At 38.0% G+C, this 27050-nt stretch overlaps 1 protein-coding gene across 1 annotated transcript in view; it reads left to right on the top strand.

The window, feature by feature from the left end:
* Window positions 1-27050, top strand: part of scp2b (sterol carrier protein 2b) — a 43930-nt gene that overhangs the window by 2098 nt on the left and 14782 nt on the right. The window contains exons 3-5 of the mRNA XM_079801830.1: window positions 8156-8255; window positions 16586-16715; window positions 21890-21969. Of these exons, the coding sequence (XP_079657956.1) occupies window positions 8156-8255; window positions 16586-16715; window positions 21890-21969 (310 nt within the window). The remainder of the gene's footprint in view (window positions 1-8155; window positions 8256-16585; window positions 16716-21889; window positions 21970-27050) is intronic.

Here is a 27050-nt window from a genome sequence, read left to right as displayed (position 1 = left end):
TCAACCTCTTCTTGTCTTCTGTGTGTGCCTCCACGACGCATGCACGAGAATATGATGCAGATCCAGCGTTCGGGAATCCATGAAATGCACACTTTAACCCCATTTTGAGAACTACGCCGAGACCTAAAGCACGATCAATGTAGAATTCAACAGCTTAGACACGCGCGTCTTCCTCTGCTTATAAACAAATCGCTTCTGGGTCATCTGTCCGAACGCCGGATCTGCGTCATATTCATATTCCGACAAGAACAAGTTGGATAAAGGTGTTATTTTGATTTTTTTTGCGCACAAAAACTATTGTCGTCGCTTCGTAAAATTATTGTAGAGTCACTGTGGTGAGATGGACTTTGTAACAACGTTTTTAGTGCCTTTTATCGGTCTTGGGAGTATAAGTGTACTGAATGCCAATGGAGGCCTTTCTCAGCCATCAGCTTTACACTAAAATATCTTCATTTGTGTTCTGAAGATGAACGGAGGTCTTACGGGTGTCGAACGACATGAGGGTGAGGAATTAATGACAGAATTTTCATTTTTGGGTGAACTAACCCTTTAACAGTAGTAGGGCTGTCAAAATTGCTCAAAAATGACGTTCGAATATTCCCTCTAAAAAAAGCATGAATATTCGAACTATTCCAACATCTGGTTGCGCATTTTATCAATGACGCGCATTACGTCAATAACAGGACAAATGAATACAAAGAGACATAACTACTTCTATAGGTAGTCTAGTTAAGTTTAAACATATTTGACAACGTATTACCTACACAAAAACAAGTAAATCAACTAATGGCTAAAGACCGCAGACCTCAGTCTCTCTCGCCCTCGCGCTCTCTGCGCATAACGGGTTAAATGAACACACACACATTGATTGCTGATCAAGAGTTTTGTGCAAGCAATTTAAGGTCGCGACTCTTGTCCCAAATATAGCAGGCTTCGTTCAGTGATTGAAACAAATATTAATATGAGTTTTACAGCATATTATTGAACGCTCCGAGCGAGCTGTGCTGTGGTAAACATGGAACTTTTCCTTGACATGAAACGGTAAATAATCAAACCAGTGGAAGCAGTGCATTTATCCTTTATTCATGCAATATCTCTTCAGTCAGTACCTCGGTTCCACTGCTTGACAGAACTCCCTGTAGCCCCATCCACGACACTGATCGCTCTCATGTCCTTACAAATGAACAAAATTAATTTCTCCGTTATGGCCTCGCGTGTTGCAGACAGAGAGCTTGTGGCGGGCGATGCAAAGTAAGGGTGGTCCAGTTTGCACATACAAATTAGTTGCTTGTATTTACAAAACGACCCTACAAAAGCATAAAAAGCCCGTTTAATAAAGAAAAGTTCACGAAACTAAGTGAAAACTCACTAAAGTGTTTAGTGAAATTAGGAAACATTTAGATATCATAAATTGAGTTGTATAAGTTAACATTACATTTCTACATACATTTTGTTCTCATGTCACAAGTAATATCAAGGTTTATTTTGATCTGTTTTACATGATTCTTTTGTGGTGTGGTTTTCGGTGAAGTGTACTAAAATAAATATCGTCACCTGTGTACATTAGCCCACTTCTTCTCGACGCTTTTCCTGATAGTTTATAGAACAATTACTCCGAGTCGCCATCTGTCGTTTCAAAGAAAAGCACAACGGCGAGCGCGTCAAGTATAAACCATAGACCGTAAAAATATAAACACCTCGTCCGTTTGGGGAGGAGCGCGTGCAGTCAGCGGAGGCTCGCGCTGCGGAGCCAGGCCAAAGTACACAAGGCTTCAGGCGCGCTAGCGCCCACTCGCAAAGCAGACAGCCACGCCTCTACTACCGCGGGCGTTTTTCCCCCCACATTTTTTTATTTATTTTGAATATTAATTTTCACCTTCGAAATTCGTTTTTTAAAAACTATTCGAATATATATATTCGAATTTAGAATATTCCTTGACAGCCCTAAACAGTAGGGGTGGGCTAACTTTGTCACCCATGGCTTTTCCATTTTGGTTTTATTTTTGCTAAATAAATAGACACAGTGTGATATGTCATGTGTTATTGTTCATCTGAGGTTTTATTTTCCAAATGAATAAGACCTGCCAAGGCAAGGATTATGATGTCCTGATACAGAAAACCATGGAATTCAAATTCAATAGGGTGTCCTAACATTTTACATGACTGTGTGTATGTATATATAATATAAACGGTGAAAAGTTTTGAAACATTACTATTTTTAATGTTTTTGAAAGAAGTCTCTTATGCACACTAAGCTTGCATTTATTTGATCAAAAATACAGAAAAAAATGTATTATTGTCAAATATTATTACAATTTAAAACTTTAATATATATAAAAATTTAATATATTTTAAAATGTAATTTATTCCTGTGATCAAAGCTGAATTTTCAGCTTCATTACTCCAGTCTTCAGTGTCACATGATCCTTCAGAAATCATTCTGATATGATGATTTATTATCAATGTTGGAAACAGTTGTGCTGCTCAATATTTTTTTTTTTATATAAACTGTGATACTTTTTTTCGGGATTCTTTGATGAGAAAAAAAATATTAGTCTTTTGTAACAATATACACTACCGTTCAAAATTTGGGGGTCAGTAATTTTTTATTCAGCAAGGTTGTGTTAAATTGATAAAAAGTAATAGTAAAGATTTATATTGTTAGAAAATATTTCTATTTTGAGTATATTCTTTTTAACTTTTTATTCATCAATGAATCCTGAAAAAATGAAGCAGCACAAAAATATAAATCAGCATATCAGAATGATTTCCGAAGGATCATGTGACACTGAAAGACTGATGAAAATTCAGCTATGCATCACATAAATAAATTATATTTTAATGTATATTAAAACAGAAAACTATTATATTAAATTGCACTAATTGGTTTTTTTGTACTGAGTTTTTTCCCTGTATCTCTGATTAAATAAATGCAGGCCTACTGAGCAGAAGAGATTTCTTTCAAAAAAATTAAAGGAACATGCCGACTTTTTGGAACTTTATCTTATTCCCCGTATTCCCCAGAGTTAGAGAAGTCCATACATACCATTCTCATCTCCGTGTGTGCCATAACTCTGTCTGACGCACCCACCGCTAGCCTAGCTTAGCACAAAGACTGGAGGTAAATGGCTCCAGCTAGCCTACTGCTCAATAAGTGAAAAAATAACGCCAACATTTTCCTATTTAGATGTTGTGATGTGTATATTTACATTGTGTACTAAGACCAACGGAAAATGAAAAGTTGTGATTTTCTAGACTGATATGACTAGGAACTATTCTCTAATTCCTGCGTAATAATCAAGAGATTTGAGTAATGATATTACACAGCACCTGAAAATAGTCCCCAGCACGCTTTCTGTGCAAGCAGATTGTCACGTTGTGTAGCGGACCCTGTCCGAATGATGGCCAGACTTTACTGATGTTTCATGGAGTTTATTGAGCTGAACAAATAAAGCAAAGAAGTGCGCATTAACACCTCGTACACAAACTCTCTCTCTTCATAGCATTATCATTAACATACAGCAAAATACACAAAAATACTCATTACAGATGACAGTAAACAAGAACATACACACTTTATGCCTTTTCGGGGGGTGCTTAACAAACTGCAAACTTTAAATCTGCCTAACCACTCCGATGAACCGCGAGCTCTCACTATCTTTCCGTAGACTTCAACATCCGTCAAAATAAAAGTCCCTACTTATTAAGACAGATAATGCAGACCTTAAAACCTATTTAAACACATAGAAATGTCAAAAATGTACACAAAAAACTAATTATAAGATAAATCACAATGAAGTCTGTCACATGTTGGTTATGTTGACGGAAGTTAGCCTATTTTCAGGCGCTGCATAATATCATTGCGCCGCTGCACTCATGGTACGGCAGTAAAATTCCTTGATTATTACGCAGGAATTAGAGAATAGTTCCTAGTCATATCGGTCTAGAAAATCACAACCTTTAATTCTCCGTCGGTCTTAGTACACAATGTAACTACACACATCACAACATGTAAATAGGAAGATGTTGGCGTTATTTTGTCACTTATTGAGCAGTAGGCTAGCTGGAGCCATTTACCTCCAGTCTTTGTGCTAAGCTAGGCTAGCGGTGGGTGCGTCAGACAGAGTTATGGGACACATGGAGATGAGAATGGTATGTATGGACTTCTCTAACTCTGGGGGATACGGGGAATAAGATGAAGTTCCAAAAAGTCACCCATCCCCCCCCCCCCCTTTAAGAAGGGGGGGTCTAATGCTATTTCATGCATTCTGACTTATTTACACTGTTAAAGAGCTGGATTCTCATTCTAAACATGGCCAAAATTTAAGAAAATGAGTTGATATATATTTCTGTGACAATTGTTTTTCGATTATGGCCCTGTATGACATCATAAAGGGCAGTATTGCTCATATGGACACACACACACACACACACACACACGCAAGAGCACATACTGAAGATTAACATGAGATTGACAGAAACTGTGTGTGTTATGACCCCTTCAAAAATGGTAATGTTTCCAATCTTTTGACCGTTGCTGTATATTTTAAGTGCTCATTTAAAGTATTTTCATATTAAATTACATTTTGTGTGTGTGTTTCACCCATGAGAAAATCTCCAAGTTCGAGCAATTGTTCTTGATATAAAACCCCCCCAAACATTTGCGTAGCTTTTTATTTTTCAGTCTCTGGCATGTTTATGTGAGGAACGTCTCTGAGTAACTCCACATGTGTGTTGTGTGATCCGTTCATCCAGAGATCTTTGTGTCTGGACGTCTTCCTGTGCTTAAATATTTGTACTGAACTTTAAACAGCCCCATTGTTCTTTTCTGATTGAATATATGGGGTTTTAAAGTGTTTGTGACAGGATGAGAGGAGGAGAGAGAGAGAGATCGGAAAGTATTGCGGAGATGATGCTGACTGGAAAACGGCATACCTGGAAGTCAAGTTACTTCTTGAAGGAACACTCCACTTTTTTTGAAAATAGGCTCATTTTACAAGTCCCCTAGAGTTAAATAGTTGAGTTTTACCATTTATGAATCCATTCAGCCGATCTTTGTATCTGGCGGTAGCACTTTTAGCATAGCTTAGCATACATCATTGATTCTGATCAGTCCATTAGCATCTCATTCAAAAAATGACCAAAGACACTTTCAATATTTTTCCTATTTAAAACTTGACTCTTCTACAGTTACATCGTGTGCTAAGACAAACTGAAAATTAAAAGTTGAGATTTTCTACACCTATATGGCTAGGAACTACTTTCTCATTCATGCGTAATAATTGCAGATCTTCGCGGCCGTACCATGGCTGCAGCAGCGCAATGATATTACAGCGCCTGAAAGTAGCCCAGCTAGGTAACTTTCAATGTGAGAAGTTGCAGAGAGAGTTTCAGGCTTGCAGCCGACAAATTGTGTTGTGGATTTACCTGTGTTAGGGATCGACCGATATGGATTTTTTAGTGCCGATACCGATTTTTTTTTTCATTAGCCTTAGCCGATGACCGATACGGGCTGCCGATATTTGGAGCCGATACTGCTTTTGCTCCTTTAATTTACAACATAAAAATGACACAATGATCATGATTATGATAATTTAAAATTTACAATTTAAAAAAGAACATTTATTGAACTAAAAAAAACTATATTTAACAAATAGTAAAAACAGGTGAGGTAGAACAAGAAAAAAAAGAGTTCAGTGGTGAAAATAAATTCTGAAAATAAATATTTAGGCATAAATAAAATAATTACACTATTTGCACGCAGTATCAACAAGCAAGCAGCATAATACAGTATACACTGACTGTACTGTACTTAATTTTAAAACTATTTACAACCTAGTCATTTAATGGTTACACTCTAAAAAAATGCTGGGTTAAAAATAAACCAAGTTGGGTTGAATATGGACTAACCCAGCAATTGGGTTGTTTTGACCCAGCGGTTGGGTTAAATGTTTGCTTAAAACAACCCAATAGCTGGGTTAAAACAACCCAATTGATGGGTTAGTCCATTTTCAACCCAACTTTGGTTATTTTTAACCCAGCATTTTTTAGAGTGTATTGGCACTTAACTTAATCTCTTGTAGAGCAACACCAGCGGTAATTCAGGAAAAAATCTCCCAATGCTCCACGTGAAACTTCAGTCTTTCGACCTTTTACCATCGTGTCAATTCTCAATTGATTTTGATTAATATGCACGAGGGAGGGAGAGCAAGACAGTTTGAAGACGGTGAGAGCTGCCCTGTGGACGCCTGTCTGTAAATAATGCTGTAATAATGAACCCAGCAGCATTGTATCGGCCGATACACGTAAAAACGGCCAATATATCGGTCTAACACTAACCTGTGTGATTAGCCATGGTTCTGTGTGTTGTAAAGGGCTGTCAGGGTTTTTCCTACATTGAAATTTTTTTGGCGGCCGCCAAAACAATTTTTTGTCCCGCCAAAGCTTTATTTGATGAGTTATTGTGATTTATGAATGATGTAGAATAGATGCTGCGCTTGTAACTGAGTGACAGAGAGACGATCAGAGCTCCTCGCACGCTCTCTGTCTTCAAAATAAGCATTCTTAGCTTTCTAATATTTCACATATTACGTTAATCAAAATCAAAAGGTCGGAAGACCGAATCCATGTTGCACGTGGCGCTATCAGACGATATTTTCCTTTAATTACCGCTGGGTGTGAAATGCGCTCAAAAAACATTGACTGATTCTCTGACCAGCTGACATAAACCATACTTTCAATAAACGGGAAACAAATCCGATCCGGTTATGAAGTGTTTTCTGTGTGTTGACAAATCTTTCGCGATGTTCTAACAGACGGGATTCGCACACAAAGCGTCTGCTAATGTCCGATTCGCAACCTAATGACTCCTTTGAACCGAATCATTTTAACGACTGGTTCGAACAACTGATCTGTCCAACACTGAACTAACGAATCAGTTGAATCGTTTACCCAGAACACATCTGAAGAGAACAAGTGTGCTTACACAATTTAGCAAGAGTGGGTGTAAGAGTTAGTTGTAATTATTCACAGTCTTTCAGCTTATTTATGTTCATAATGTGTAGCAAAATAAATAGCCTATAAATCACTTAGTTTAGACTGGAGTGAGGTGAACCCAGAACAAAGTTGTTATTAGCTAGCTGATCATTTTATAAAATTATATATGGCAGAAAATTAGGCTATTTGTTCATTTTTTTATAACTACTTTTTAATATTGATATGATTATATACCAAAACAATTATCAGTGTAAAAATAAATAAATAGTGTAAAAATGAGGAACAAAAACAAACATCAAGGTATCCCACATGAAAAAATACTATATTATAGTATTTACTACACTTTGTTAATTTACTGTAGTATATTTACTATAGTACAGTTCAAAAACACTATAGTATTTACTAGAGTAATTTTACTATAATATACTACAGTATTTTTTCATGTGGGATCAAAATAAGATTAGCAAAAGTTACAAACTTTCTTTGAATTTATTTAAAATATATTGTCAGTATTGCGCTTGCAGATCACGTGGGTAGGGTACTTCTTTACTGTGCGTGCGCGTGTGTGTGTGTGTATGGATGACCATGTCTGTCAGCCACCACCGAAGACCATTTTTGACCCAGGAAAAACCCTGGCTGTGCTAGTAAGTCGAAGGTGTAACTACCACCATGTTTCACAGAATACCAACGAATCATTGCGCTGCTGCAGCCATGGTACGGCCGGGAAGATCCGCGACTATTACGCAGGAATGAGAAAGTAGTTCCTAGCCATATAGGTGTAGAAAATCGCAACTTTTAATTTTCAGTCTTAGCACACGATGTAACTGTAGAAGAGTCAAGTTTTAAATAGGAAAAATATTGAAAGTGTCTTTGGTCATTTTTTGAATGAGATGCTAATGGACTGATCAGAATCAATGATGTATGCTGAAAAAGATTGGCTGAATGGATTCAAAAACGGTAAAACTCAACTGTTTAACTCTAGGGGACTTGTAAAATGAGCCTATTTTCAAAAAAAGTGGAGTGTTCCTTTAAAGGGACCCAAAAATCATTCACTCATCCTCATGTTGGCTCCATATCTGTACAGCTTTCCGTTTTCTGTGGATCATCACGCAGAAGAGCTATTCCTTGTCTTTCATGTGTATATCTCTTTCATTCCCAGCTCTCCACGCGTCCAGGCGGTGTTGACCAGCGCGTCCTCGGGTCTAGAGGGCTTCAAAGCTCACGCCGTCTTCCAGGAGATCAATAAAAAGCTGCATGAGGTACGGGGCTAACTCCTCTGAATTCGTTGGCTGAGGTGGTAAAGCCTCTTTACACCTCAGCGTCTCTGCCTGAGACTGAATGGTTCTGAATTCGAGTTATTACCAAGCTTTAATCATGTCAGCAGTGATCCGCTGTCAGGCCTGCTTTGCCCCCGCTGGCTGGTGTGAAAGCTTTTTATTCAGACTACAAAGTTATTGGGTGCTGAAGGGATCGTCATTTCATTAAACCCAAATCCTTTGGTCTTATCTAGCCGATCCTTTTCATGTCACTTCATGTGCATCACATACTTTGATGAATCTGCAACATATGTGTCCATCCCCTCCCCAAACTGCTGTTTCACGACCTGCTTAATACCTCAACGCCTTTACCCGCTCGTCATCTGGGTTTACAGGAATAGTTATTCTCCGTATTGTTCCCAAGTCAGACAAAAGATGTTCTATACACTGAAGGTGTGCATATTAGAGGTCGACCGATACAATAACTAGCTTGGACCACACATGTTTAATCGACCGATAGTTTTTAAAATGGACACTGGATTAAAAAAGTAACACTCTAAGTAAAACAGTACTGCACTTTATTACAAGAAGAAAAAAAAACAGTACTGCAAAATTATATACGCAAATATGAAAATATTAAAAAAGTTCTAACAGAAAAAATTCTACAGAAAATTATTTAAACACTAAAATACTATAAATAAATGTTCCTCTAGCTATAACCTAGAAACATGCATGTGAATGTCTAGGCCTGTCACGATAACTACTTGTTGTTTCGCGATATATCGTCCCAGAACTAATTGCGATAAACAATATTATTGTAATTTTAAGACTATTTTATGCCACTGAACATATAATCCTATTATAACAGCATAATAATGCTAGTAGACCTACACCCTTTAAATGACAACCTTTTAATTCTTTAGATCATGGCCGAACTGCCCGAGAACCACTTTCACGGAAAACATACAAGATGACAGCACAATTCAGTAAAATGTTGGTGACATTCATTATCATGTAAACATAATGGCCGATATATTGCGTCACACAAAATTATTGAGAAAAAAATTATCAATAATTATCAGATGTACATATAAAATTATCATGTACATATATTGTGCCATATATAGGCCTGTCGCGATAGTCAATAAATCAATTAATCACACGATTAAAAAAATGAGTTTTTTCCGGCCGGATTTTTCCGGCCGCGATCATTTCCAGCGTCCGTTTTTATATCCATTTTTGCTGAGCGTTACATTATATGATCACGCTCCTACATGTAAATGCTTCTAAGCGCGACAAGACACAAGAGAACGCGCTGTATGTCAATGTCCTGTGTGTGTGTGTGTGTCAGTGTCCTGTCTGTGTGGCTGCGTCTCATGTCAGCTAATCGAGGGACACTCTGACACACACACACACACACACACACACACACACACACACACACACACACTCGACGCACAGTCTCCTGCTCACATCGAGTTCTCTTTTGCTCATGTACAAACAATAACAACAACACAGAGAATTTTGAGTATTCTCATATTAGGAGTCTTAAATTAGTTAAATAACGTCTTAAATGAACTTAAAGAGTTGTGAGGAAATGAGATGCGCGGGACAGCGCGTGAGATCCGCGTCATGTTCGTCAGCGGCCGATCTTAAAGTGACAGGAGCACTGATGATGCCTGTCATTAATGTTCATCACAGAACAATGGGAACAGAGAAATTTGTAGCTTTAATGATGATTAATCAATATTTCATGTATTATTTATGCCGTTAAGAAAGGTGTTTGATAACTATTACATTTCTGTAAATGTCTAACAGGGAAGGCCATGGGTAAAATAATATTTATTATAATGGGTTTATGTAAAGATTGTTTTAAGTTCACTTAAATTAAAAGTTGTTTTTTAAAGCCTAATAAATGTTGAAATTGGGAGCTTTCAGTTATACTGTAATGTAACGTCATTAATGTTTCATAGAGACATTAGTATCAGTGATACTGGCCTGCATTCATAAAAACATGACAATACAACACATTTAAAATATGCTGTCAATAAATTGTTTCTACATTATTTTGGAGAGTAACTGAAATTATTACAATATCAAAACATTAAAAACTTATTAATCCTGATTAGGGTTGGGTATCGTTTGGGTTTTTTTCGATTCCGGTGCCAAACCGATACTTTTAAAACGGTTCCGGTGCCTAAACGGTGCCTGAACCGGTACTTTTTTTTTTTTTAAAAGGCCACCAAACGAGGTGGATGACATTAAATGGCTTTTTATTTATTTATTTATTATTTAAATTGAACCATTTATTAAACGTTTAATGTATACTTAAATGTATGAATATAAATAAATACAAAACACAATTTACTTATTTACAAATTATAATTGACATATTTACAAATTCACAGTAAAACCTAAGCCACCCAACTACAACAAGCCTAATATAACTCTAAACAGTTACAGTAATAACAGCAGTCGTCTGTATTCTTGCTCTGCTACAAACCAGCTTCGAGCTTCAGCTTTATTTTGAATTATGATCATATTCTCTGGCTAAATATTTTTGAACGCATCGCCTTAATGTTTCCATGGTGAGCAGCTGACACAGCAGCCGCAATAGCACTGACAGCTCAGCTGTATCGGGTTTATTTCGTTTTTTCTTTTTATTCAAAATATTCACAAACTTCTTAACTGTGTTCTTATCTGATGTTCAAATGTGTGAGTCAATGTGTGTTAGTTGATCTATAAAGCGCAATGGGCGGCGCCATGTTAGTTTGCGCCTCAGAATCGGATCTGTCGGATTTACAACACTGAGTTCATTCTCGTCTCACGAAATACATGAAAGTAAGTGACCAGTGAACTGGAAGAAGAATAGAGTAAACTATGTAGTTACTATATAATGTGCATTTATCTGATGTGAATAAAACACGTAACGTTAGTCAAATTATAACCGTCTGAAAGGATTGTCATTGCCGCTTTCATAGACATCAGTGTGTGTTTTTTGCTAGTAGCCTACTTATGAACATTTAAATGTCTGAAACCTGAAATAAACATGATGTCGTTGAAAACACTGAATAGTTGTCATGAGTTGTGATGTGACGAGCGCTGAGCGTCTGTCTCTGGCTCGGTGCAGCCAAAGCGCGAAAGCACGTTTGAATTTTGGCACCGAAATGAGGAACCGAAATCTGCGTTCTGATTCGGTCCGGTACATACCGGATATATAAGTACCGGTGCCATATTGGAACCGGATTTCGGTACCCAACCCTAATCCTGATTAATTAAAGAAAGAAATGTGATTAATTCGATAATTTCTTTTAATCGATTCCCAGCACTACCTAAACAATCATCCGCTGCAGTTTTCCAGCTGTTTATTCAAGTGCGTTTGTTTGTTAACAGACTGAGAGTCCATTGCTTTTTTTGTTTTGGATGTTTCGTTCATTTATTGTGGATATTTAAAATGCTTTCCATTTTCAGTGTTAAATAGTCTTTAGAAATAAAAGTTTATTGATCTTTGAAAAGGCCTACCTGCATTATTATGCCATTATCATTATTTTAGATGAAAATGGTCTCAGAAAGACAATATTATCGTTTATCGCAATAATTTCTTGGCCAATTTATCGCCCAGCAAAATTTATCGTGACAGGCCTAGGTTGGACCACACTTGCTTAATCGACAGAGAAAAAGAAAAAAAGTAACACTAAGTAAAACAGTGCTGCACTTTATTACAAGAAGAAAAGAAGAAAAAAAAAAACGTACTGAACCATGAAAATTGCTAAATTATATACGCAAATATGAAAATATTAAAAAAGTTCTAAAAGAAAAAATTCTACAGAAAATTATTTAAACACTAAAATATTATAAATAAATGTTCCTTTAGCTATAACCTAGAAACATGCATGTGAATGTCTAGGCCTGTCACGATAACTACTTGTTGTTTCGCGATAATATCGTTTATCGCAATTATTTCTGGGACGATATATTGTCATTTTAAGACTATTTTATGCCACTGAATATATAATCCTAATATAACAGCATAATAATGCAAGTAGACCTACACACTTTCAAATGACAACCTTTTAATTCTTTAGATCATGGAAATTAAGGGTCAAAAATATATTATCCTAAATAAAAAAAATTTAATAAATAGTAAATAAACATTTTCTCTTGTGAAACGGCTTTAACACTCGTCATTCTGCGTTGATGGAACAGGGGATCACGGCTTTGAAATCGAGTCCATTTGGGCTTATTCTTCCAAACTGTCAGTAGTGTTCAAGAAAACACTTTAACGCCTCAAATGACGCCTTTTTTCCTCCTGTCGATAACCGCTCTGTGTATGAAGGAACTGCCCGAGAACCACTTTCACCTCCGTCACGGAAAACATACAAGATAACAGCACAATCCAGTAAAATGTTGGTGACATTCATTATCATGTAAACATAATGGGCGATATATTGCATCACAAAAAATTATTGAGGTCATGTACATATATTGTGCGATATATCGATATATTGATTATTGCGACAGGCCTATGAATGTAATGGTTCACAGACTGCAAGTCTCGTTTGTTTACAATTATGTATTAGCTTATTCAGCTAGCTTACATGAACTAAATGCATTATGCAATATACATTTTACAGCATGTAATATTTGAGCAATACAATTGTACCTTGATCATTCATGTTAGTTCATAGTGCATATTAGTGTTAACATTTAAAACTAACAATGAACAATACTTATTGTATGAGTATGAAAATATTCTTGTTGCAAATGAATAAAATACCGTTCCTTTGTCATTTATTTTGAAAGTCACCAAATATGACAACTAGAGTTTGTACGTTTTCAAATTATTTATAGTTTGGCAATTAGGCCTGTCACGATTGGTCGATACAATCGACTGCGTCTACGTCAATATTTTTAGTCGACTGGGTAAGTTGGGTACAATATGAAATTGTATTAGAACCGGTACTTTAAAAATGACAGCACTCTAATAAGAGCAGTATTTCTTAATCTGCGTCGATGTGTGACAGCACACACGCCTTTCACTCAGACAGATCGCAACGCCAGTTTCGCGGATTATTGGGTTTGAATGGTAAAAAATAATGTAAAAATGCTCGTCTTGGCGAGGATTCGGGTAAACGCAATTGGATATGTCTTTAGTGAACGTATACAGAGTTGAATAAGAAATCGGGTGTTACAATGAATTTGGTCCGTGCAGCTCTTAAAGGGCCGGACCTAATATTCTGTGTGAAGCAGGGCAGGAACATGCCGGCCAAGTGAGTATTTTAGGGGTTGTTTTTAACCCTAAAACAATGAATAGTAAGTTCTGTCATATTATTCATATGTATCGAAGTCATAGTTTTGGTATCGTGACAACACTATTCTATATAAAAAGTATTTGCTGATATTCTCTTTTTTTGTTATGGTAGGGTTTACAAATTTGTACCTTTTTAAAATGTTTTACTCTTTTAGTTTTACATTTTGTCAAGGGCTTGTTTACATTTATACTTTTTTTTATAGTACACTACTGAAGGCCAACGTTGCAAGTTAAATTAAATGTTTTTAAGTAAAATTGTTGAAACGTATTGTGATAAATTAGTCGATAGATTAATCGATAAATTAGTCGATAGATTAATCGATAAATTAGTCGATAGATTAATAGATATAAAAATAGTTGTTAGTGGCTGTGGCAGCCCTATTGCCAATAAATATTGCTTTAGGTTTTTACTAAGATATTATTGTTTTAAATATATAATGGCAAACATCCAGAGTCAGTTAAATAATTATGATAAAATATTTAAATAAAATACTTGCAATTAATCTCATGATTTCTGACCAGTCTTTTGAAAGCAGAATGAAGTTGGAATGTTATCAAATTAGGTTAATATCAATAATAATAATAATAATAATATATATTATTATTTTTTTTTTGCATCCATCCATTATAAAAGTAATCCACATGGTAATCCACATAAATGCCTTCTGAAGCAAATCGATTGGTTTTGTAAGATAAAATTTCCATTTTTAACACTTTATAAAGTAAAATATCAAATTAGGTTAATGTCAAAACTATTATATTTTTAAAAACTTTTATTTTGTCCAAAAATGTTTGCAGACAGTATGAATTCAGATAACTTGTAATTATAAGTTGTATCGACTACTTTTATGGTGTCTTTTTGGAGCTTGACCGTAAAAACGACCATAATATCTGGTAATATTCTGTATTGTTTTATCCTTTCGGATGGAACCACATTTGATGTTTTTTCTTTTTTTTGTGAACCAACCATTTATAGCCTCTGATTATCTGTTCAGATTCAGTCTGGGTTCTGTTAGATGTGGCTAAATGATGTGTGTTTGTTCTTGTTCATCCGTGAATCTGATAATCTCTCACTGTCAGCCGCGTTTCAGCTTCTGACAAAAAAAAGAGAGACTCAAATAACAGCCTGTTACACAACAGGAGTACTCTGGGAAAAAACGATGCGCTTTCAGAGCAGTTTTGCTCCATTACGCTCTGCAATGCAGTGTGTAATTTTACGAGGAAAATGAATGTCTCACTCTCTCAGGCTGAGGTAGTTTGTTACGCACGTCTGTTTATGACACTTCTGTGTAACAAATAGGATGCAAATGTTGTTTGTATGTATGCAATGCGAGTCTTTGGTAGCGTTTTATAGGATCTTTTCTTTTCAAGGTTAAAATCAAGTCTCAACCTATTTTACTTTAACCCCTTTCACACAAGTATTCTTTAAAATACACTGATAATATGTCCCGGGATCGTTTGTTTTTGGTTCATTCACACTGCCGGTGATTTTTCTGGAATCTGTGTGTGTGTCTCGTGAAGAAAGCTCTCTTTAGAGATGTGGCCTAGTGGTTATTGCGTGTTTAAATCCAGCTTACAATATTTTCTGATCCTGCTGCCCCTTACTGATGTTATTTTTGTGTTAAATTAAAAATATGAGTAACACTTTAGTTAAAGGGATATTTCACCCAAAAATGACTCCATGATTTACTCGCCCTCAAGTCATCCTAGGTGTATATGACTTTCTTCTTTCAGACGAATACTTGGGGGGATTTTCTTGGGGAGTGAATCTGCATAGAAAACAATAAACAAATTACAAGCATGGATAAATGCAATAGAACAAAGTGCTGAAATAAATAGTGATTTGTTTTTCAGGAAAATGAATAATCAAATGTAAATGAACACCGTGTAGTCTTCACTGTATGAATTAAATATAATGAATCTTTGTTAAAGGGATAGTTCACCCAAAAATGAAAATTCTGTCATCATTTACTGACCCTCAAGTTGTTCCAAACCTGTATGAGTTTCTTTGTTCTGCTGAACACAAAAGAAGATATTTTGAAGAATGTTTGTAACCAAGCAGATAAAGCAACCATTGACTACCATAGTAGGGGGAAAAAATACTATGGTAGTCAATGGTTGCTTTATCTGCTTGGTGAAAAACATTCTTCTAAATAACTTATTTTGTGTTCAGCAGAACAAAGAAACTCATACAGGTTTGGAACAACTTGAGGGTCAGTAAATGATGACAATTTTCATTTTTTCTTCCACAATACCATGGGGTGTTACTACATTAAATCCATGGAGAATGTTTAGGATTTGTGGACTGAAACCCCTGAATGTTTCAAAATGTTTCTCCTGGTCTCCACGTCAGCTCTGTTTGCTCTGATATCGGTGGTTTATAACAGAGAATTCTGCACCAAACGCTTCACGCTAGGTTTCGCAGTATGGATGTTATTAATACTGAGGTGGATTCAAATGTGTTCTCACTGGATCTCCCAGCGCTGTTTAGTAACGGTGTCTCGTGATCGAGATCGGCCCATGTATGAGTTCGCGCTTCAATGTCTAATATTGCTCCGAGCTGTTAAACGTTCCGCGCAGCACAGCTCAAACGAGTAGCGCGGTTCCGCTTTCGTTTCATTTGCCGTCCAATGTTTCTCATATGTAACAGAAATGGTAGCTCTTATCAGTTGGGCACCAGTGCGACCTCCGACCAAATTCAGTCGCACCAGCAGGAAAAAGGTCGCAAAATGCCACCATTTAGTGGCAGTCTGGAGCCCTGTAAGCCATAATTAACTGTGTCTGTGGGGATACTCACCGAGATGGGCATTTTGACATGCTTTTTGTGTGTATGTGTACATTCAAGCACAAATAGACGCGGAAGAGAACAGAATTCTGTTGGATTCTGTTAATGGTTAAACTTTGGGGACAAAAAGTTATCTCTTCATCGTTTAAGTTTAGCTGTGGTTCACACAGTTTATGGTGGGTGTGCAACTGATGGCCTCTCGTGTGCGTGTGTGTGCGTGTGCGTGTGTGTGTGCAGGAAGGAGAGCAGTTTGTGAAGAAGATCGGAGGTGTGTTTGCCTTCAAGGTGAAGGACGGGCCGGACGGAAAGGAAGCCACCTGGATCGTTGATGTTAAGAACGGAACCGGCTCCGTCCACAATGATGCAGGTGAGTCTGTTAAAAAAAATACAGATGCTACGAACAGCTGTGACCATTTCCTAGCTCATCAGTATGTCAGGCTGGACGCGTCTGGATCAAATGTAGTTGTTTTTCATGAAAACAGCTCTAAGATTAAAGGAGATAATAGCTGTAGGTTGAAGAAGAGGTTTGATATTTTCCCCAGTAGAAGTGTGTCTTTCTGAAAACCGTGAACACGTATCAGAACACACACTTCCAACAAACATTCAATGCCAAAACCCACTTAAAATTAATAAATAAAACTTAAATCAAAGAACACATCACACAATGTATTGTTAATTTATTATTTCATAAATTTGCTTAATAATTTAAAGTATATTGAATTAATACAAATACATGATTAACAATACTATGGCACAGAAGCTGTGCATTTGAAACTCTGAGCAGAATGTTGGTGTATTAAGTTGATTTTTGTGCAGAAGTCTTCACTAAGAGACTAGGATATCACAGAGACCTTAGCATCATAATGTTAGCATGGGGTTGTGGCAAACACACAAAGACAAAGATGAATGTAAATAGTCTTTAATAAACTTCACAGATGATTCCAGGAACAGGTAAACGAAGAACTCAACCTACACAGTGCTAATCTTAAATGAGACCGGACACCTGAATAGTAAGGCATATGAGGTAATTAATGACACATATCTGAAGGAAAGACCTAATCATATTTGTAACCATGGTAGCCAAGGAGAAGTGGGAAAACTGAACAAAGGAACACATGAGCTAATGAATACATGCAGCACTTAAAATGGCTTTCATTGGTATATTCTTGGGTATATGTTTGGCCTGTTTTATCTCACACCAGTCGCAAATCATAAATCCGATAATTTAGAAAAGAATAAAGTGACCCTGATGGCATGCTCCTTTGAGAATGTGTCGTGACGCATTGGGTGCTGTTTCTCCAGTAGCGCAAGTGCTTGTGCTCTTGCGTTGGTGTTCAGCACAAAAATGATGTCACAGTAGGCAGAGTCACTGCGGTTACACCCACTGAGCGGCAGCGTTGGTGTTCACCGCAAAAATGATGTCACAGTAGGCGGAGTCACTGCGGTTACACCCACTGAGAGGCAGCGTTGGTGTTCAGCGCAAAAATGATGTCACAGTAGGCGGAGTCACTGCGGTTACACCCACTGAGTTGCAGCGTTGGTGTTCAGCGCAAAAATTATGTCACTGCGGTTACACCCACTGAGTTGCAGCGTTGGTGTTCAGCGCAAAAATGATGTCACAGTAGGCGGAGTCACTGCGGTTACACCCACTGAGTTGCAGCGTTGGTGTTCAGCGCAAAAATGACGTCACAGTAGGCGGAGTCACTGCGGTTACACCCACTGAGTTGCAGCGTTGGTGTTCAGCGCAAAAATGATGTCACAGTAGGCGGAGTCTCTGTGGTTACACCCACTGAGTGGCAGCGTTGGTGTTCAGCGCAAAAATGATGTCACTGCGGTTACACCCACTGAGTTGCAGCGTTGGTGTTCAGCGCAAAAATGATGTCACAGTAGGCGGAGTCTCTGTGGTTACACCCACTGAGAGGCAGCGTTGGTGTTCACCGCAAAAATGATGTCACTGCGGTTACACCCACTGAGTGGCAGCGTTGGTGTTCAGCGCAAAAATGATGTCACAGTAGGCGGAGTCTCTGTGGTTACACCCACTGAGAGGCAGCGTTGGTGTTCACCGCAAAAATGATGTCACAGTAGGCGGAGTCACTGCGGTTACACCCACTGAGTGGCAGCGTTGGTGTTCAGCGCAAAAATGATGTCACAGTAGGCGGAGTCACTGTGGTTACACCCACTGAGAGGCAGCGTTGGTGTTCAGCGCAAAAATGATGTCACAGTAGGCGGAGTCTCTGTGGTTACACCCACTGAGAGGCAGCGTTGGTGTTCACCGCAAAAATGATGTCACAGTAGGCGGAGTCACTGCGGTTACACCCACTGAGAGGCAGCGTTGGTGTTCAGCGCAAAAATGATGTCACTGCGGTTACACCCACTGAGTTGCAGCGTTGGTGTTCAGCGCAAAAATGATGTCACAGTAGGCGGAGTCTCTGTGGTTACACCCACTGAGAGGCAGCGTTGGTGTTCACCGCAAAAATGATGTCACTGCGGTTACACCCACTGAGTGGCAGCGTTGGTGTTCAGCGCAAAAATGATGTCACAGTAGGCGGAGTCTCTGTGGTTACACCCACTGAGAGGCAGCGTTGGTGTTCACCGCAAAAATGATGTCACAGTAGGCGGAGTCACTGCGGTTACACCCACTGAGAGGCAGCGTTGGTGTTCAGCGCAAAAATGATGTCACTGCGGTTACACCCACTGAGTTGCAGCGTTGGTGTTCAGCGCAAAAATGATGTCACAGTAGGCGGAGTCACTGCGGTTACACCCACTGAGAGGCAGCGTTGGTGTTCAGCGCAAAAATGATGTCACTGCGGTTACACCCACTGAGTTGCAGCGTTGGTGTTCACCGCAAAAATGATGTCACAGTAGGCGGAGTCACTGCGGTTACACCCACTGAGAGGCAGCGTTGGTGTTCAGCGCAAAAATGATGTCACTGCGGTTACACCCACTGAGTTGCAGCGTTGGTGTTCAGCGCAAAAATGATGTCACAGTAGGCGGAGTCACTGCGGTTACACCCACTGAGTGGCAGCGTTGGTGTTCAGCGCAAAAATGATGTCACAGTAGGCGGAGTCACTGCGGTTACACCCACTGAGTGGCAGCGTTGGTGTTCAGCGCAAAAATGATGTCACAGTAGGCGGAGTCACTGCGGTTACACCCACTGAGTGGCAGCGTTGGTGTTCACCGCAAAAATGATGTCACAGTAGGCGGAGTCACTGTGGTTACACCCACTGAGCGGCAGCGTTGGTGTTCAGCGCAAAAATTGTCACAGTAGGCGGAGTCACTGTGGTTACACCCACTGAGCGGCAGCGTTGGTGTTCACCGCAAAAATGATGTCACAGTAGGCGGAGTCACTGTGGTTACACCCACTGAGAGGCAGCGTTGGTGTTCACCGCAAAAATGATGTCACAGTAGGCGGAGTCACTGTGGTTACACCCACTGAGTGGCAGCGTTGGTGTTCACCGCAAAAATGATGTCACAGTAGGCGGAGTCACTGTGGTTACACCCACTGAGCGGCAGCGTTGGTGTTCACCGCAAAAATGATGTCACAGTAGGCGGAGTCACTGTGGTTACACCCACTGAGTGGCAGCGTTGGTGTTCACCGCAAAAATGATGTCACAGTAGGCGGAGTCACTGCGGTTACACCCACTGAGCGGCAGCGTTGGTGTTCAGCGCAAAAATGATGTCACAGTAGGCGGAGTCACTGTGGTTACACCCACTGAGAGGCAGCGTTGGTGTTCAGCGCAAAAATGATGTCACAGTAGGCGGAGTCACTGTGGTTACACCCACTGAGCGGCAGCGTTGGTGTTCAGCGCAAAAATGATGTCACAGTAGGCGGAGTCACTGTGGTTACACCCACTGAGAGGCAGCGTTGGTGTTCAGCGCAAAAATGATGTCACTGCGGTTACACCCACTGAGTTGCAGCGTTGGTGTTCAGCGCAAAAATGATGTCACAGTAGGCGGAGTCACTGCGGTTACACCCACTGAGAGGCAGCGTTGGTGTTCAGCGCAAAAATGATGCTACACTCACTGCACATTTTGGATTTTGAGAAGCGTTCACAGGCTTTTCTTTATGCATTTCCCCCGCAGTCTAAATCAGACACACATTATCACAAACCCGGTTATCACTGTTGAGTCCACCTGCCTTTAATTTAAGAAGATAACCTTTTTTTATTCCGTTTTTGCAGTGCCCCCTATTAAATCCAGTCATGTTGCAGGATGTTTTGCCACTCAGTTCAGCTGAGGGAGCGTGTCCCGGCAGAAAGCGACGTCAATGCATATCCTATATTCACAGGTGTGTGTGTGTGTGTGTGTGTCCATGGCCACGAGATTAGTGCGAAGGTTGAGAGGAAATGAAAATAAGTGAGAGTGTGTGTTCGGTCTAATGACCTGGATCAAACCTGCTCACACATGCCGGATTCTGATTCGTTGTGTAACAAGAGCTAAAGAGACCAAAACAACATGTGCTGAGTCGCATTGTCAGAGTTATTTTTTTTTGTGCTTCACTGGGGTAAAAAGATGTTAAAAATACAGTTTTAGTGGTATACTGTTAGCAAACATCCCAATGCTGTCCGGAGCGAATGTGTAAATATGTGCTGTGCGTTTTCCTCTCGATAACAAAATAAAGACACAACATGTTTTGAGAAAACAAATTCACTCAAAAATTAAAATTGTCATCATTTACATTGTCAAACCTGTACGAGTTTCTTTTTTCTGTAACACAAAAGAAGATATTTTGAATAATGTTGGTAACCAGACTGTGGATGGAGGCCATCAATCTGCTTACCAACATTATTCAAAATATTGACATTTTTGAGTGAACTATCCCTTTAAGAAAGCGTCTGATCAAAGGGATATTTAGCCATATAGTTGACCCAGCCTTTGCAGCTCTAACAGCTTCAGCTCTTCTGGGAAGGGAAGTGTGTGTATGGGAGTTTTTGACCATTCTTCTAGAAGCGCATTTCTAATTCATCCCTTCTATCGGGTTGAGGTCAGGACTCAGTCAAGTTCCTCCACACCAAACTCACTCATCATCCATGTCTTTATGGACCGACGCTTTGTGCACTGGTGCGCAGTCATGCTGGGACAGGAAGGGGCCGTCCCCAAACTGTTCCCACAAAGTTGGGAGCATGAAATTGTCCTAAATGTCTTGGTATGCTGAAGCATTAAGTTCCTTTCACTGGAACTAAGGGGCCAAGCACAACCCCTGAGAAACAACCCCACACCATAATCCCCCCTCCACCAAACTTTACACTAGGCACAATGCAGTCAGACATGTACCGTTCCCCTGGCAACCATTTATGTCTGACCTCGACGGACTGAACAGAAGAAATAAACCAGCCACACCCACCTATTACAGCATCGCAACAGACCAATTGTAGTTCAAAGTTGTTTTCCAGCCGGAGCAAACTTTTCCTGAAAGCCGTTTCAAACTTCTGAAATGAACTTCGTTTTGGCCTGATTTTGAAATGACGTCACACCAGTTTGTTCTTTAATTTCACTTGAAGTATATTGCGGTCTTCAATGTTCTCCTTTTGTGTTTCTCAGAAAAGAAAGCAGACTGCACTATTGCCATGGCCGACTCTGACCTGCTGGACCTCATGACTGGGAAGATGAATCCACAGACTGTAAGTAGTGATGAAGCAGACAGCCAAATCACCAAAACAACCCCCAATCAAATTAACCGTCTATCCTACTTGATATACTTTTTATGTCATTAATTTTTGTTTTGTTTTTATCTAGTATGTCAATTATGACCGTCATAATTTTTTACATTTTGTCATAACATTGACATTTTATGTCACAATATTGACTTTGACATAATTTCAACTCTGTCATAATATTGACTTTTTGTCATAATGTTGAAATTGTCATAATTATGACTCTTTATTTCATGATTTTACCTTTTAATGTCAATTTAGTTTTTTTAATCTAGTATGTCATAATTTTGACCGTCATAATTTTAACATTTTGTCATAACATTGACATTATATGTCATAATATTTACTTTTTACGTCATACTTATGACTCTGTATCTCATATGACTCAAAATTTCGACGTTTCACAATATTGACTTTGACATAATTTCAACTCTTCAACTCTTTCTGTTATAATATCGAAATTTTGTCATAATTATGACTTTTTGTCATGATTTTAAGTTTTAATGTCAATTTAGTTTTTTATCTAGTATGTCATAATTTTTAACATTTTGTCATAACATTGAAATTTATGTCATAATATTTACTTTTTACGCAAGGCTTATGACTCTGTATCTCATCATGACTCATAATTTCGACTCTATATGTCATGAGTTTAACTTTTAACGTCAATGTCGTTGTTTAGTCCATTTACCTTTTTTTTTAGAAGATGAGCGAAAGACATTGCGGGTTTGTAACGAGGTAACGAGTAAATCATGGCAGAATTTTCATTTTTGGGTGAACTAACCCTCTAACATCTACAAAACAAGCTTTTTATTCCTCAAATAAACAAACACATTTATGTGAGGAATTGGTTGTCTCATTTTAAGCACAAAAAAAAGGCAACATATCATCATTCCCCCAAAAATAACAACAGTTTTTAACACTGATGATAATCATAAATGTTTCTTGAGCATCAAATCCTCATAGATCAGATTGATTTCTGAAGGATCATGTGACACTGAAGACTGGAGCAATGATGTTGAAAATTCAGCTTTGGAATAAATTACATTTTAAAATATATTCAAATAGAAAGCAACTCTTATAAATTGTAATAATATTTCACAATATTACTGTATTTTTTTAATCAAATAAATGTAGCCTTGGTGAGAACATTACAAAAACATTACAAAATCTGACTTCATTGAACGGTAGTGCATATGTCAAAGACGTAAAATAGTTTGCGAATGACATTTCATCCTGAATTTTGAGCATATGTTGCATCAAATATCCTGTAAAATAATGTCTTGGAAAAGAGTGGGAACCCTAGAATGGCTGCAAAGGCAGATCTCTGACATTTCCAAGTGGTTTGTATGGTTATAATTATGATTTTGGCTGATCTCCGTTTCCCGTTTGTGACTCATCCCTCATAATCCTGATGTTTTCTTTCTTTGACACGGTCTTGCGTAGGTTTGCAGTACGAGCTGCACCTGCATGTGGCGCTGAATTCATAGCAGTATTGTCTTTTAGCTACAAGTGTGCTGTCATTTATTTATGTATTTATTCTACCAAACCGCAATTCACAATTGAATGAAAGAAATGTGAAGACCATTTTTTTCACTCTCTATTCAGGCATTTAAAAGCACACTTTGTGTAGCTCCCACCCTCCTTTTGTACATTGCCTTAAACCCGCCTACGGTTTTCCATGAACAATATCTCCACGGACGCTCAGAAACACACTTTCCCCAGTCGCTTTGCTTTTCTAATGGTCTGTGTTGAGAGAGAGATTGTGCGACCTCCCGTCTGGATCGAGTTTCCATGCCTCCAAGTTTCCACGCTTCCTCTAATCGAAGCTCTTCGCCCTTCGTGGAAAAGCCACAGACATTTTTGACCCATTACAAATCAACAAGCTCAAGTGAGACGGTTTAACCTGGCGATGCTCAACTGGTTCACTAGCCAAGTTCACAAATGGCTTTTTTTTTTTTTTTTTGGCAGAAGACACATTTTAAATGTGCTCAAAAGGTTTGGATCTTTTCATATATATATATTTTAGTGCTGGGGAAAAATTAATTGTGATTAATTGCATCCAAAATAAAAGTTTATGTTTGCATAATATGTGTGTGTGTATTGTGTATAATTATTATGTATATGTAAATACACACACAAGCATGCATATATTTAAGAAATATTCACATGTGTATATATAATTTATCTTGTATAAAAAAAAAATATATATATATATATACACTACCAGTCAAAAGTTTGGAAACATTACTATTTTTTAATGTTTTTGAAAGAAGTCTCTTCTGCTCACCAAGGCTGCATTTATTTGATCCAAATTACAGCAAAAACATTAATATTGTGAAATATTTTTACAATTTAAATAACTTTTTTCTATTTGAATAAATTTTAAAATGCAATTTATTCCTGTGATCAAAGCTGAATTTTCAGCATCATTACTCCAGTCTTCAGTGTCACATGATCCTTCAGAAATCATTTGATGCATTTATGATTATTAACAGTGTTGAAAACAGTTATGTAAAAAAAAATTCAGGATTATTTAATGAATTGAAGGTTCAAAAGAATATATATATATATATATATATATATATATATATATATATATATATATATATATATATATATATATATATATATATATATATATAAGGTTTTGCAACATTATAAATGTCTATTCTGTCAATTTAATACATCCTTGAAGTGCCCCCCCCCCAAAAAAAATTCTTACCGACCCAAAACTTTTGAACGGTTGTACAATGTTACGAAAGCTTTCTATTTCAGATAAATACTGTTCTTTTGAACTTTCTATTCATCAAAGAATCCTTAAAAAAATTTTTACACAACTGTTTTCAACACTAATAATAATCATAAATGTTTCTTGAGCATCAAATCATCCTATTCGATTGATTTCTGAAGGATCATGTGACACTGAAGACTGGATGAAAGATGCTGAAAATTCAGCTTTGATCACAGGAATATATTAAATTTTACAATATATTCACATAGAAAACAGTTGTATTACATTTGAATAATATTTCAAAATATTACAGATTTTTTTGTATTTTTAATAACATAAATGCACTCTTGGTGAGCAGAAGAGACTTCTTTCAAAAACAATCAAAAGAATAGTTTCCAAACTTTTGACTGGTAATGTAAATATAACTTTTTTAAATAAAAATATAACATTTTTTAGGGCTGTAATCTCCCAGTCGATTAGTCGATACGTTCTGGCTCGACCAAAATTCTGATTGGTCGATTTTTTGCCGCGTTCATTTCATTAGTTTTGCCGCGTTCATTTCACCAGTTTTGCCGCACCGCGTGCATTTCATCAGGTGGAAAGCACTAATTGCTAATGGGGGTGTTTTCAGAGCAGCCCTGTTTCACATGTAACAGTCTGTCTTCAGAACACCCCCATTGTTTTCACTTCTTTTGGATTAGCCCAACCCACTGGCGAAGAGAAGTCTCTCGCTGGTCCTTTGTTTTTCATTCCCCGCTGGCTCAAACGCACGCCCATAGCGGTAAACTTGAGGAACGCCCATCAACATACACATGAGGGGAAGCGTCACAACACCGCGCTAAGTGGATCTGTACTGTCCATTTTGCCGCGTTCATTTCATCAGTTTTGCCGCGCCGCGTTCATTTCATCAGGTGGAAAGCACTAATTGCTAATGGGGGTGTTTTCAGGGCACCCCTGTTTCACAGGTAATAGACTGTCTTCAGAACACCCCCATTGTTTCCACTTCTTTTGGATTAGCCCAAGCCACTGGAGAAGAGACAGATTGAAGAAGGCTAGTTTTCTTGTAACTGCTATATTATTTATTTAATTGTGAGAGCGTTTTTTCTGCTCTTGATCTGGCTTGTTTAATAAATATTCATTTTTTATTAAAGTGGACGTGCCTTTTGTGTTTAAAAGTAAAAGCTTTAAGTTAATAGTCTATTCGTGTCTCAGCCGCGAAGCTGAGCTCCTGTTCGAGCTGCACAGAGCGGCTGAAATTATACTGTCTGTCAGTTATTATAATACATATGACAAAAACAATTGTCTAAATTATGTTCCATATTCCTCAAAAGTTCGTGATGATATCTAGTTGACAACATATAGTACTATATTTTTGTAAATCATAGGCTATGATATTGCGCAGATGCACGTGATGCAACGCTGTCAGAGCCGACAGACTCGTGTGTCAGACTCATTTCAGTGCAAAATAATCAGCTCAAAAACTATTTAATATACTGCAAATAGCCTACTAGTTTTTTATGTTTATTTATAATTAATTTAGGCAGACAACAAGGCTACCAAGTACTGCGCACAGTGCGCAGCTTATTCATTTAACGTTTTTTTTCCTAACGTAATTTTAGTCGATTTTTAGTCGAAAATTTCAGGACTTCAGTCGACCAAGATTTTCTTTGGTTGATTACAGCCCTAATATTTTTCTTAAAATATATACATGCATGTGTGTGTATTTTTATGTACATAATAATTATATACAGTACACACACACACACACACATATATTATGTAAACACAATCTTTTTTTTTGGATGCGATTAATCACAATAAATGTTTTCCCCAGCACTAGTCAGACCACTCCGATGAACACTTTTAAATTAAATAAAAAACGTTTTGGATCAAAATGACCCGAGGGAAGGATCTAGTGTGAAATTGTGCATTATTCAACACAAAGAAACTCCCTACCTCTGTTCATTCTGATTGGTTGAGTAAATGAGCTGTTCCGCTGGGTCCTAAAGTCAGTTCTTGAGTTTTTCTCTTCAATATGCATTCAGATACACATATAAACATTATAAAATAATTTTTGTTTTAATTGAGCAATTGTTCTGTTTTTCTCAAGCGGCAGCCTCCCGCTGTTTCTCTTGAAGCCAATACGGAAGTGACTTAAACTGCAGTTCATCGACTGGCCACTAGAGACAGACTCCAGAAGGAGCAGAATCTCATTGAGCTCATGTTAAAATGCCCAACTTTACAGCAGAAAAACACTTGTTTACAGTCTGGGACAAATTGTGGTTTTGGTCTATATGGCTAATTTTGCCTTTCA

This window comes from Gobio gobio, assembly GCF_949357685.1.
Source record: "Gobio gobio genome assembly, chromosome: 21".
NCBI classification, from domain to species: Eukaryota; Metazoa; Chordata; class Actinopteri; order Cypriniformes; family Gobionidae; genus Gobio; species Gobio gobio.
Note: the sequence above shows the minus strand (reverse complement) of the source record. Positions and strands in the feature narration are given on the sequence as shown.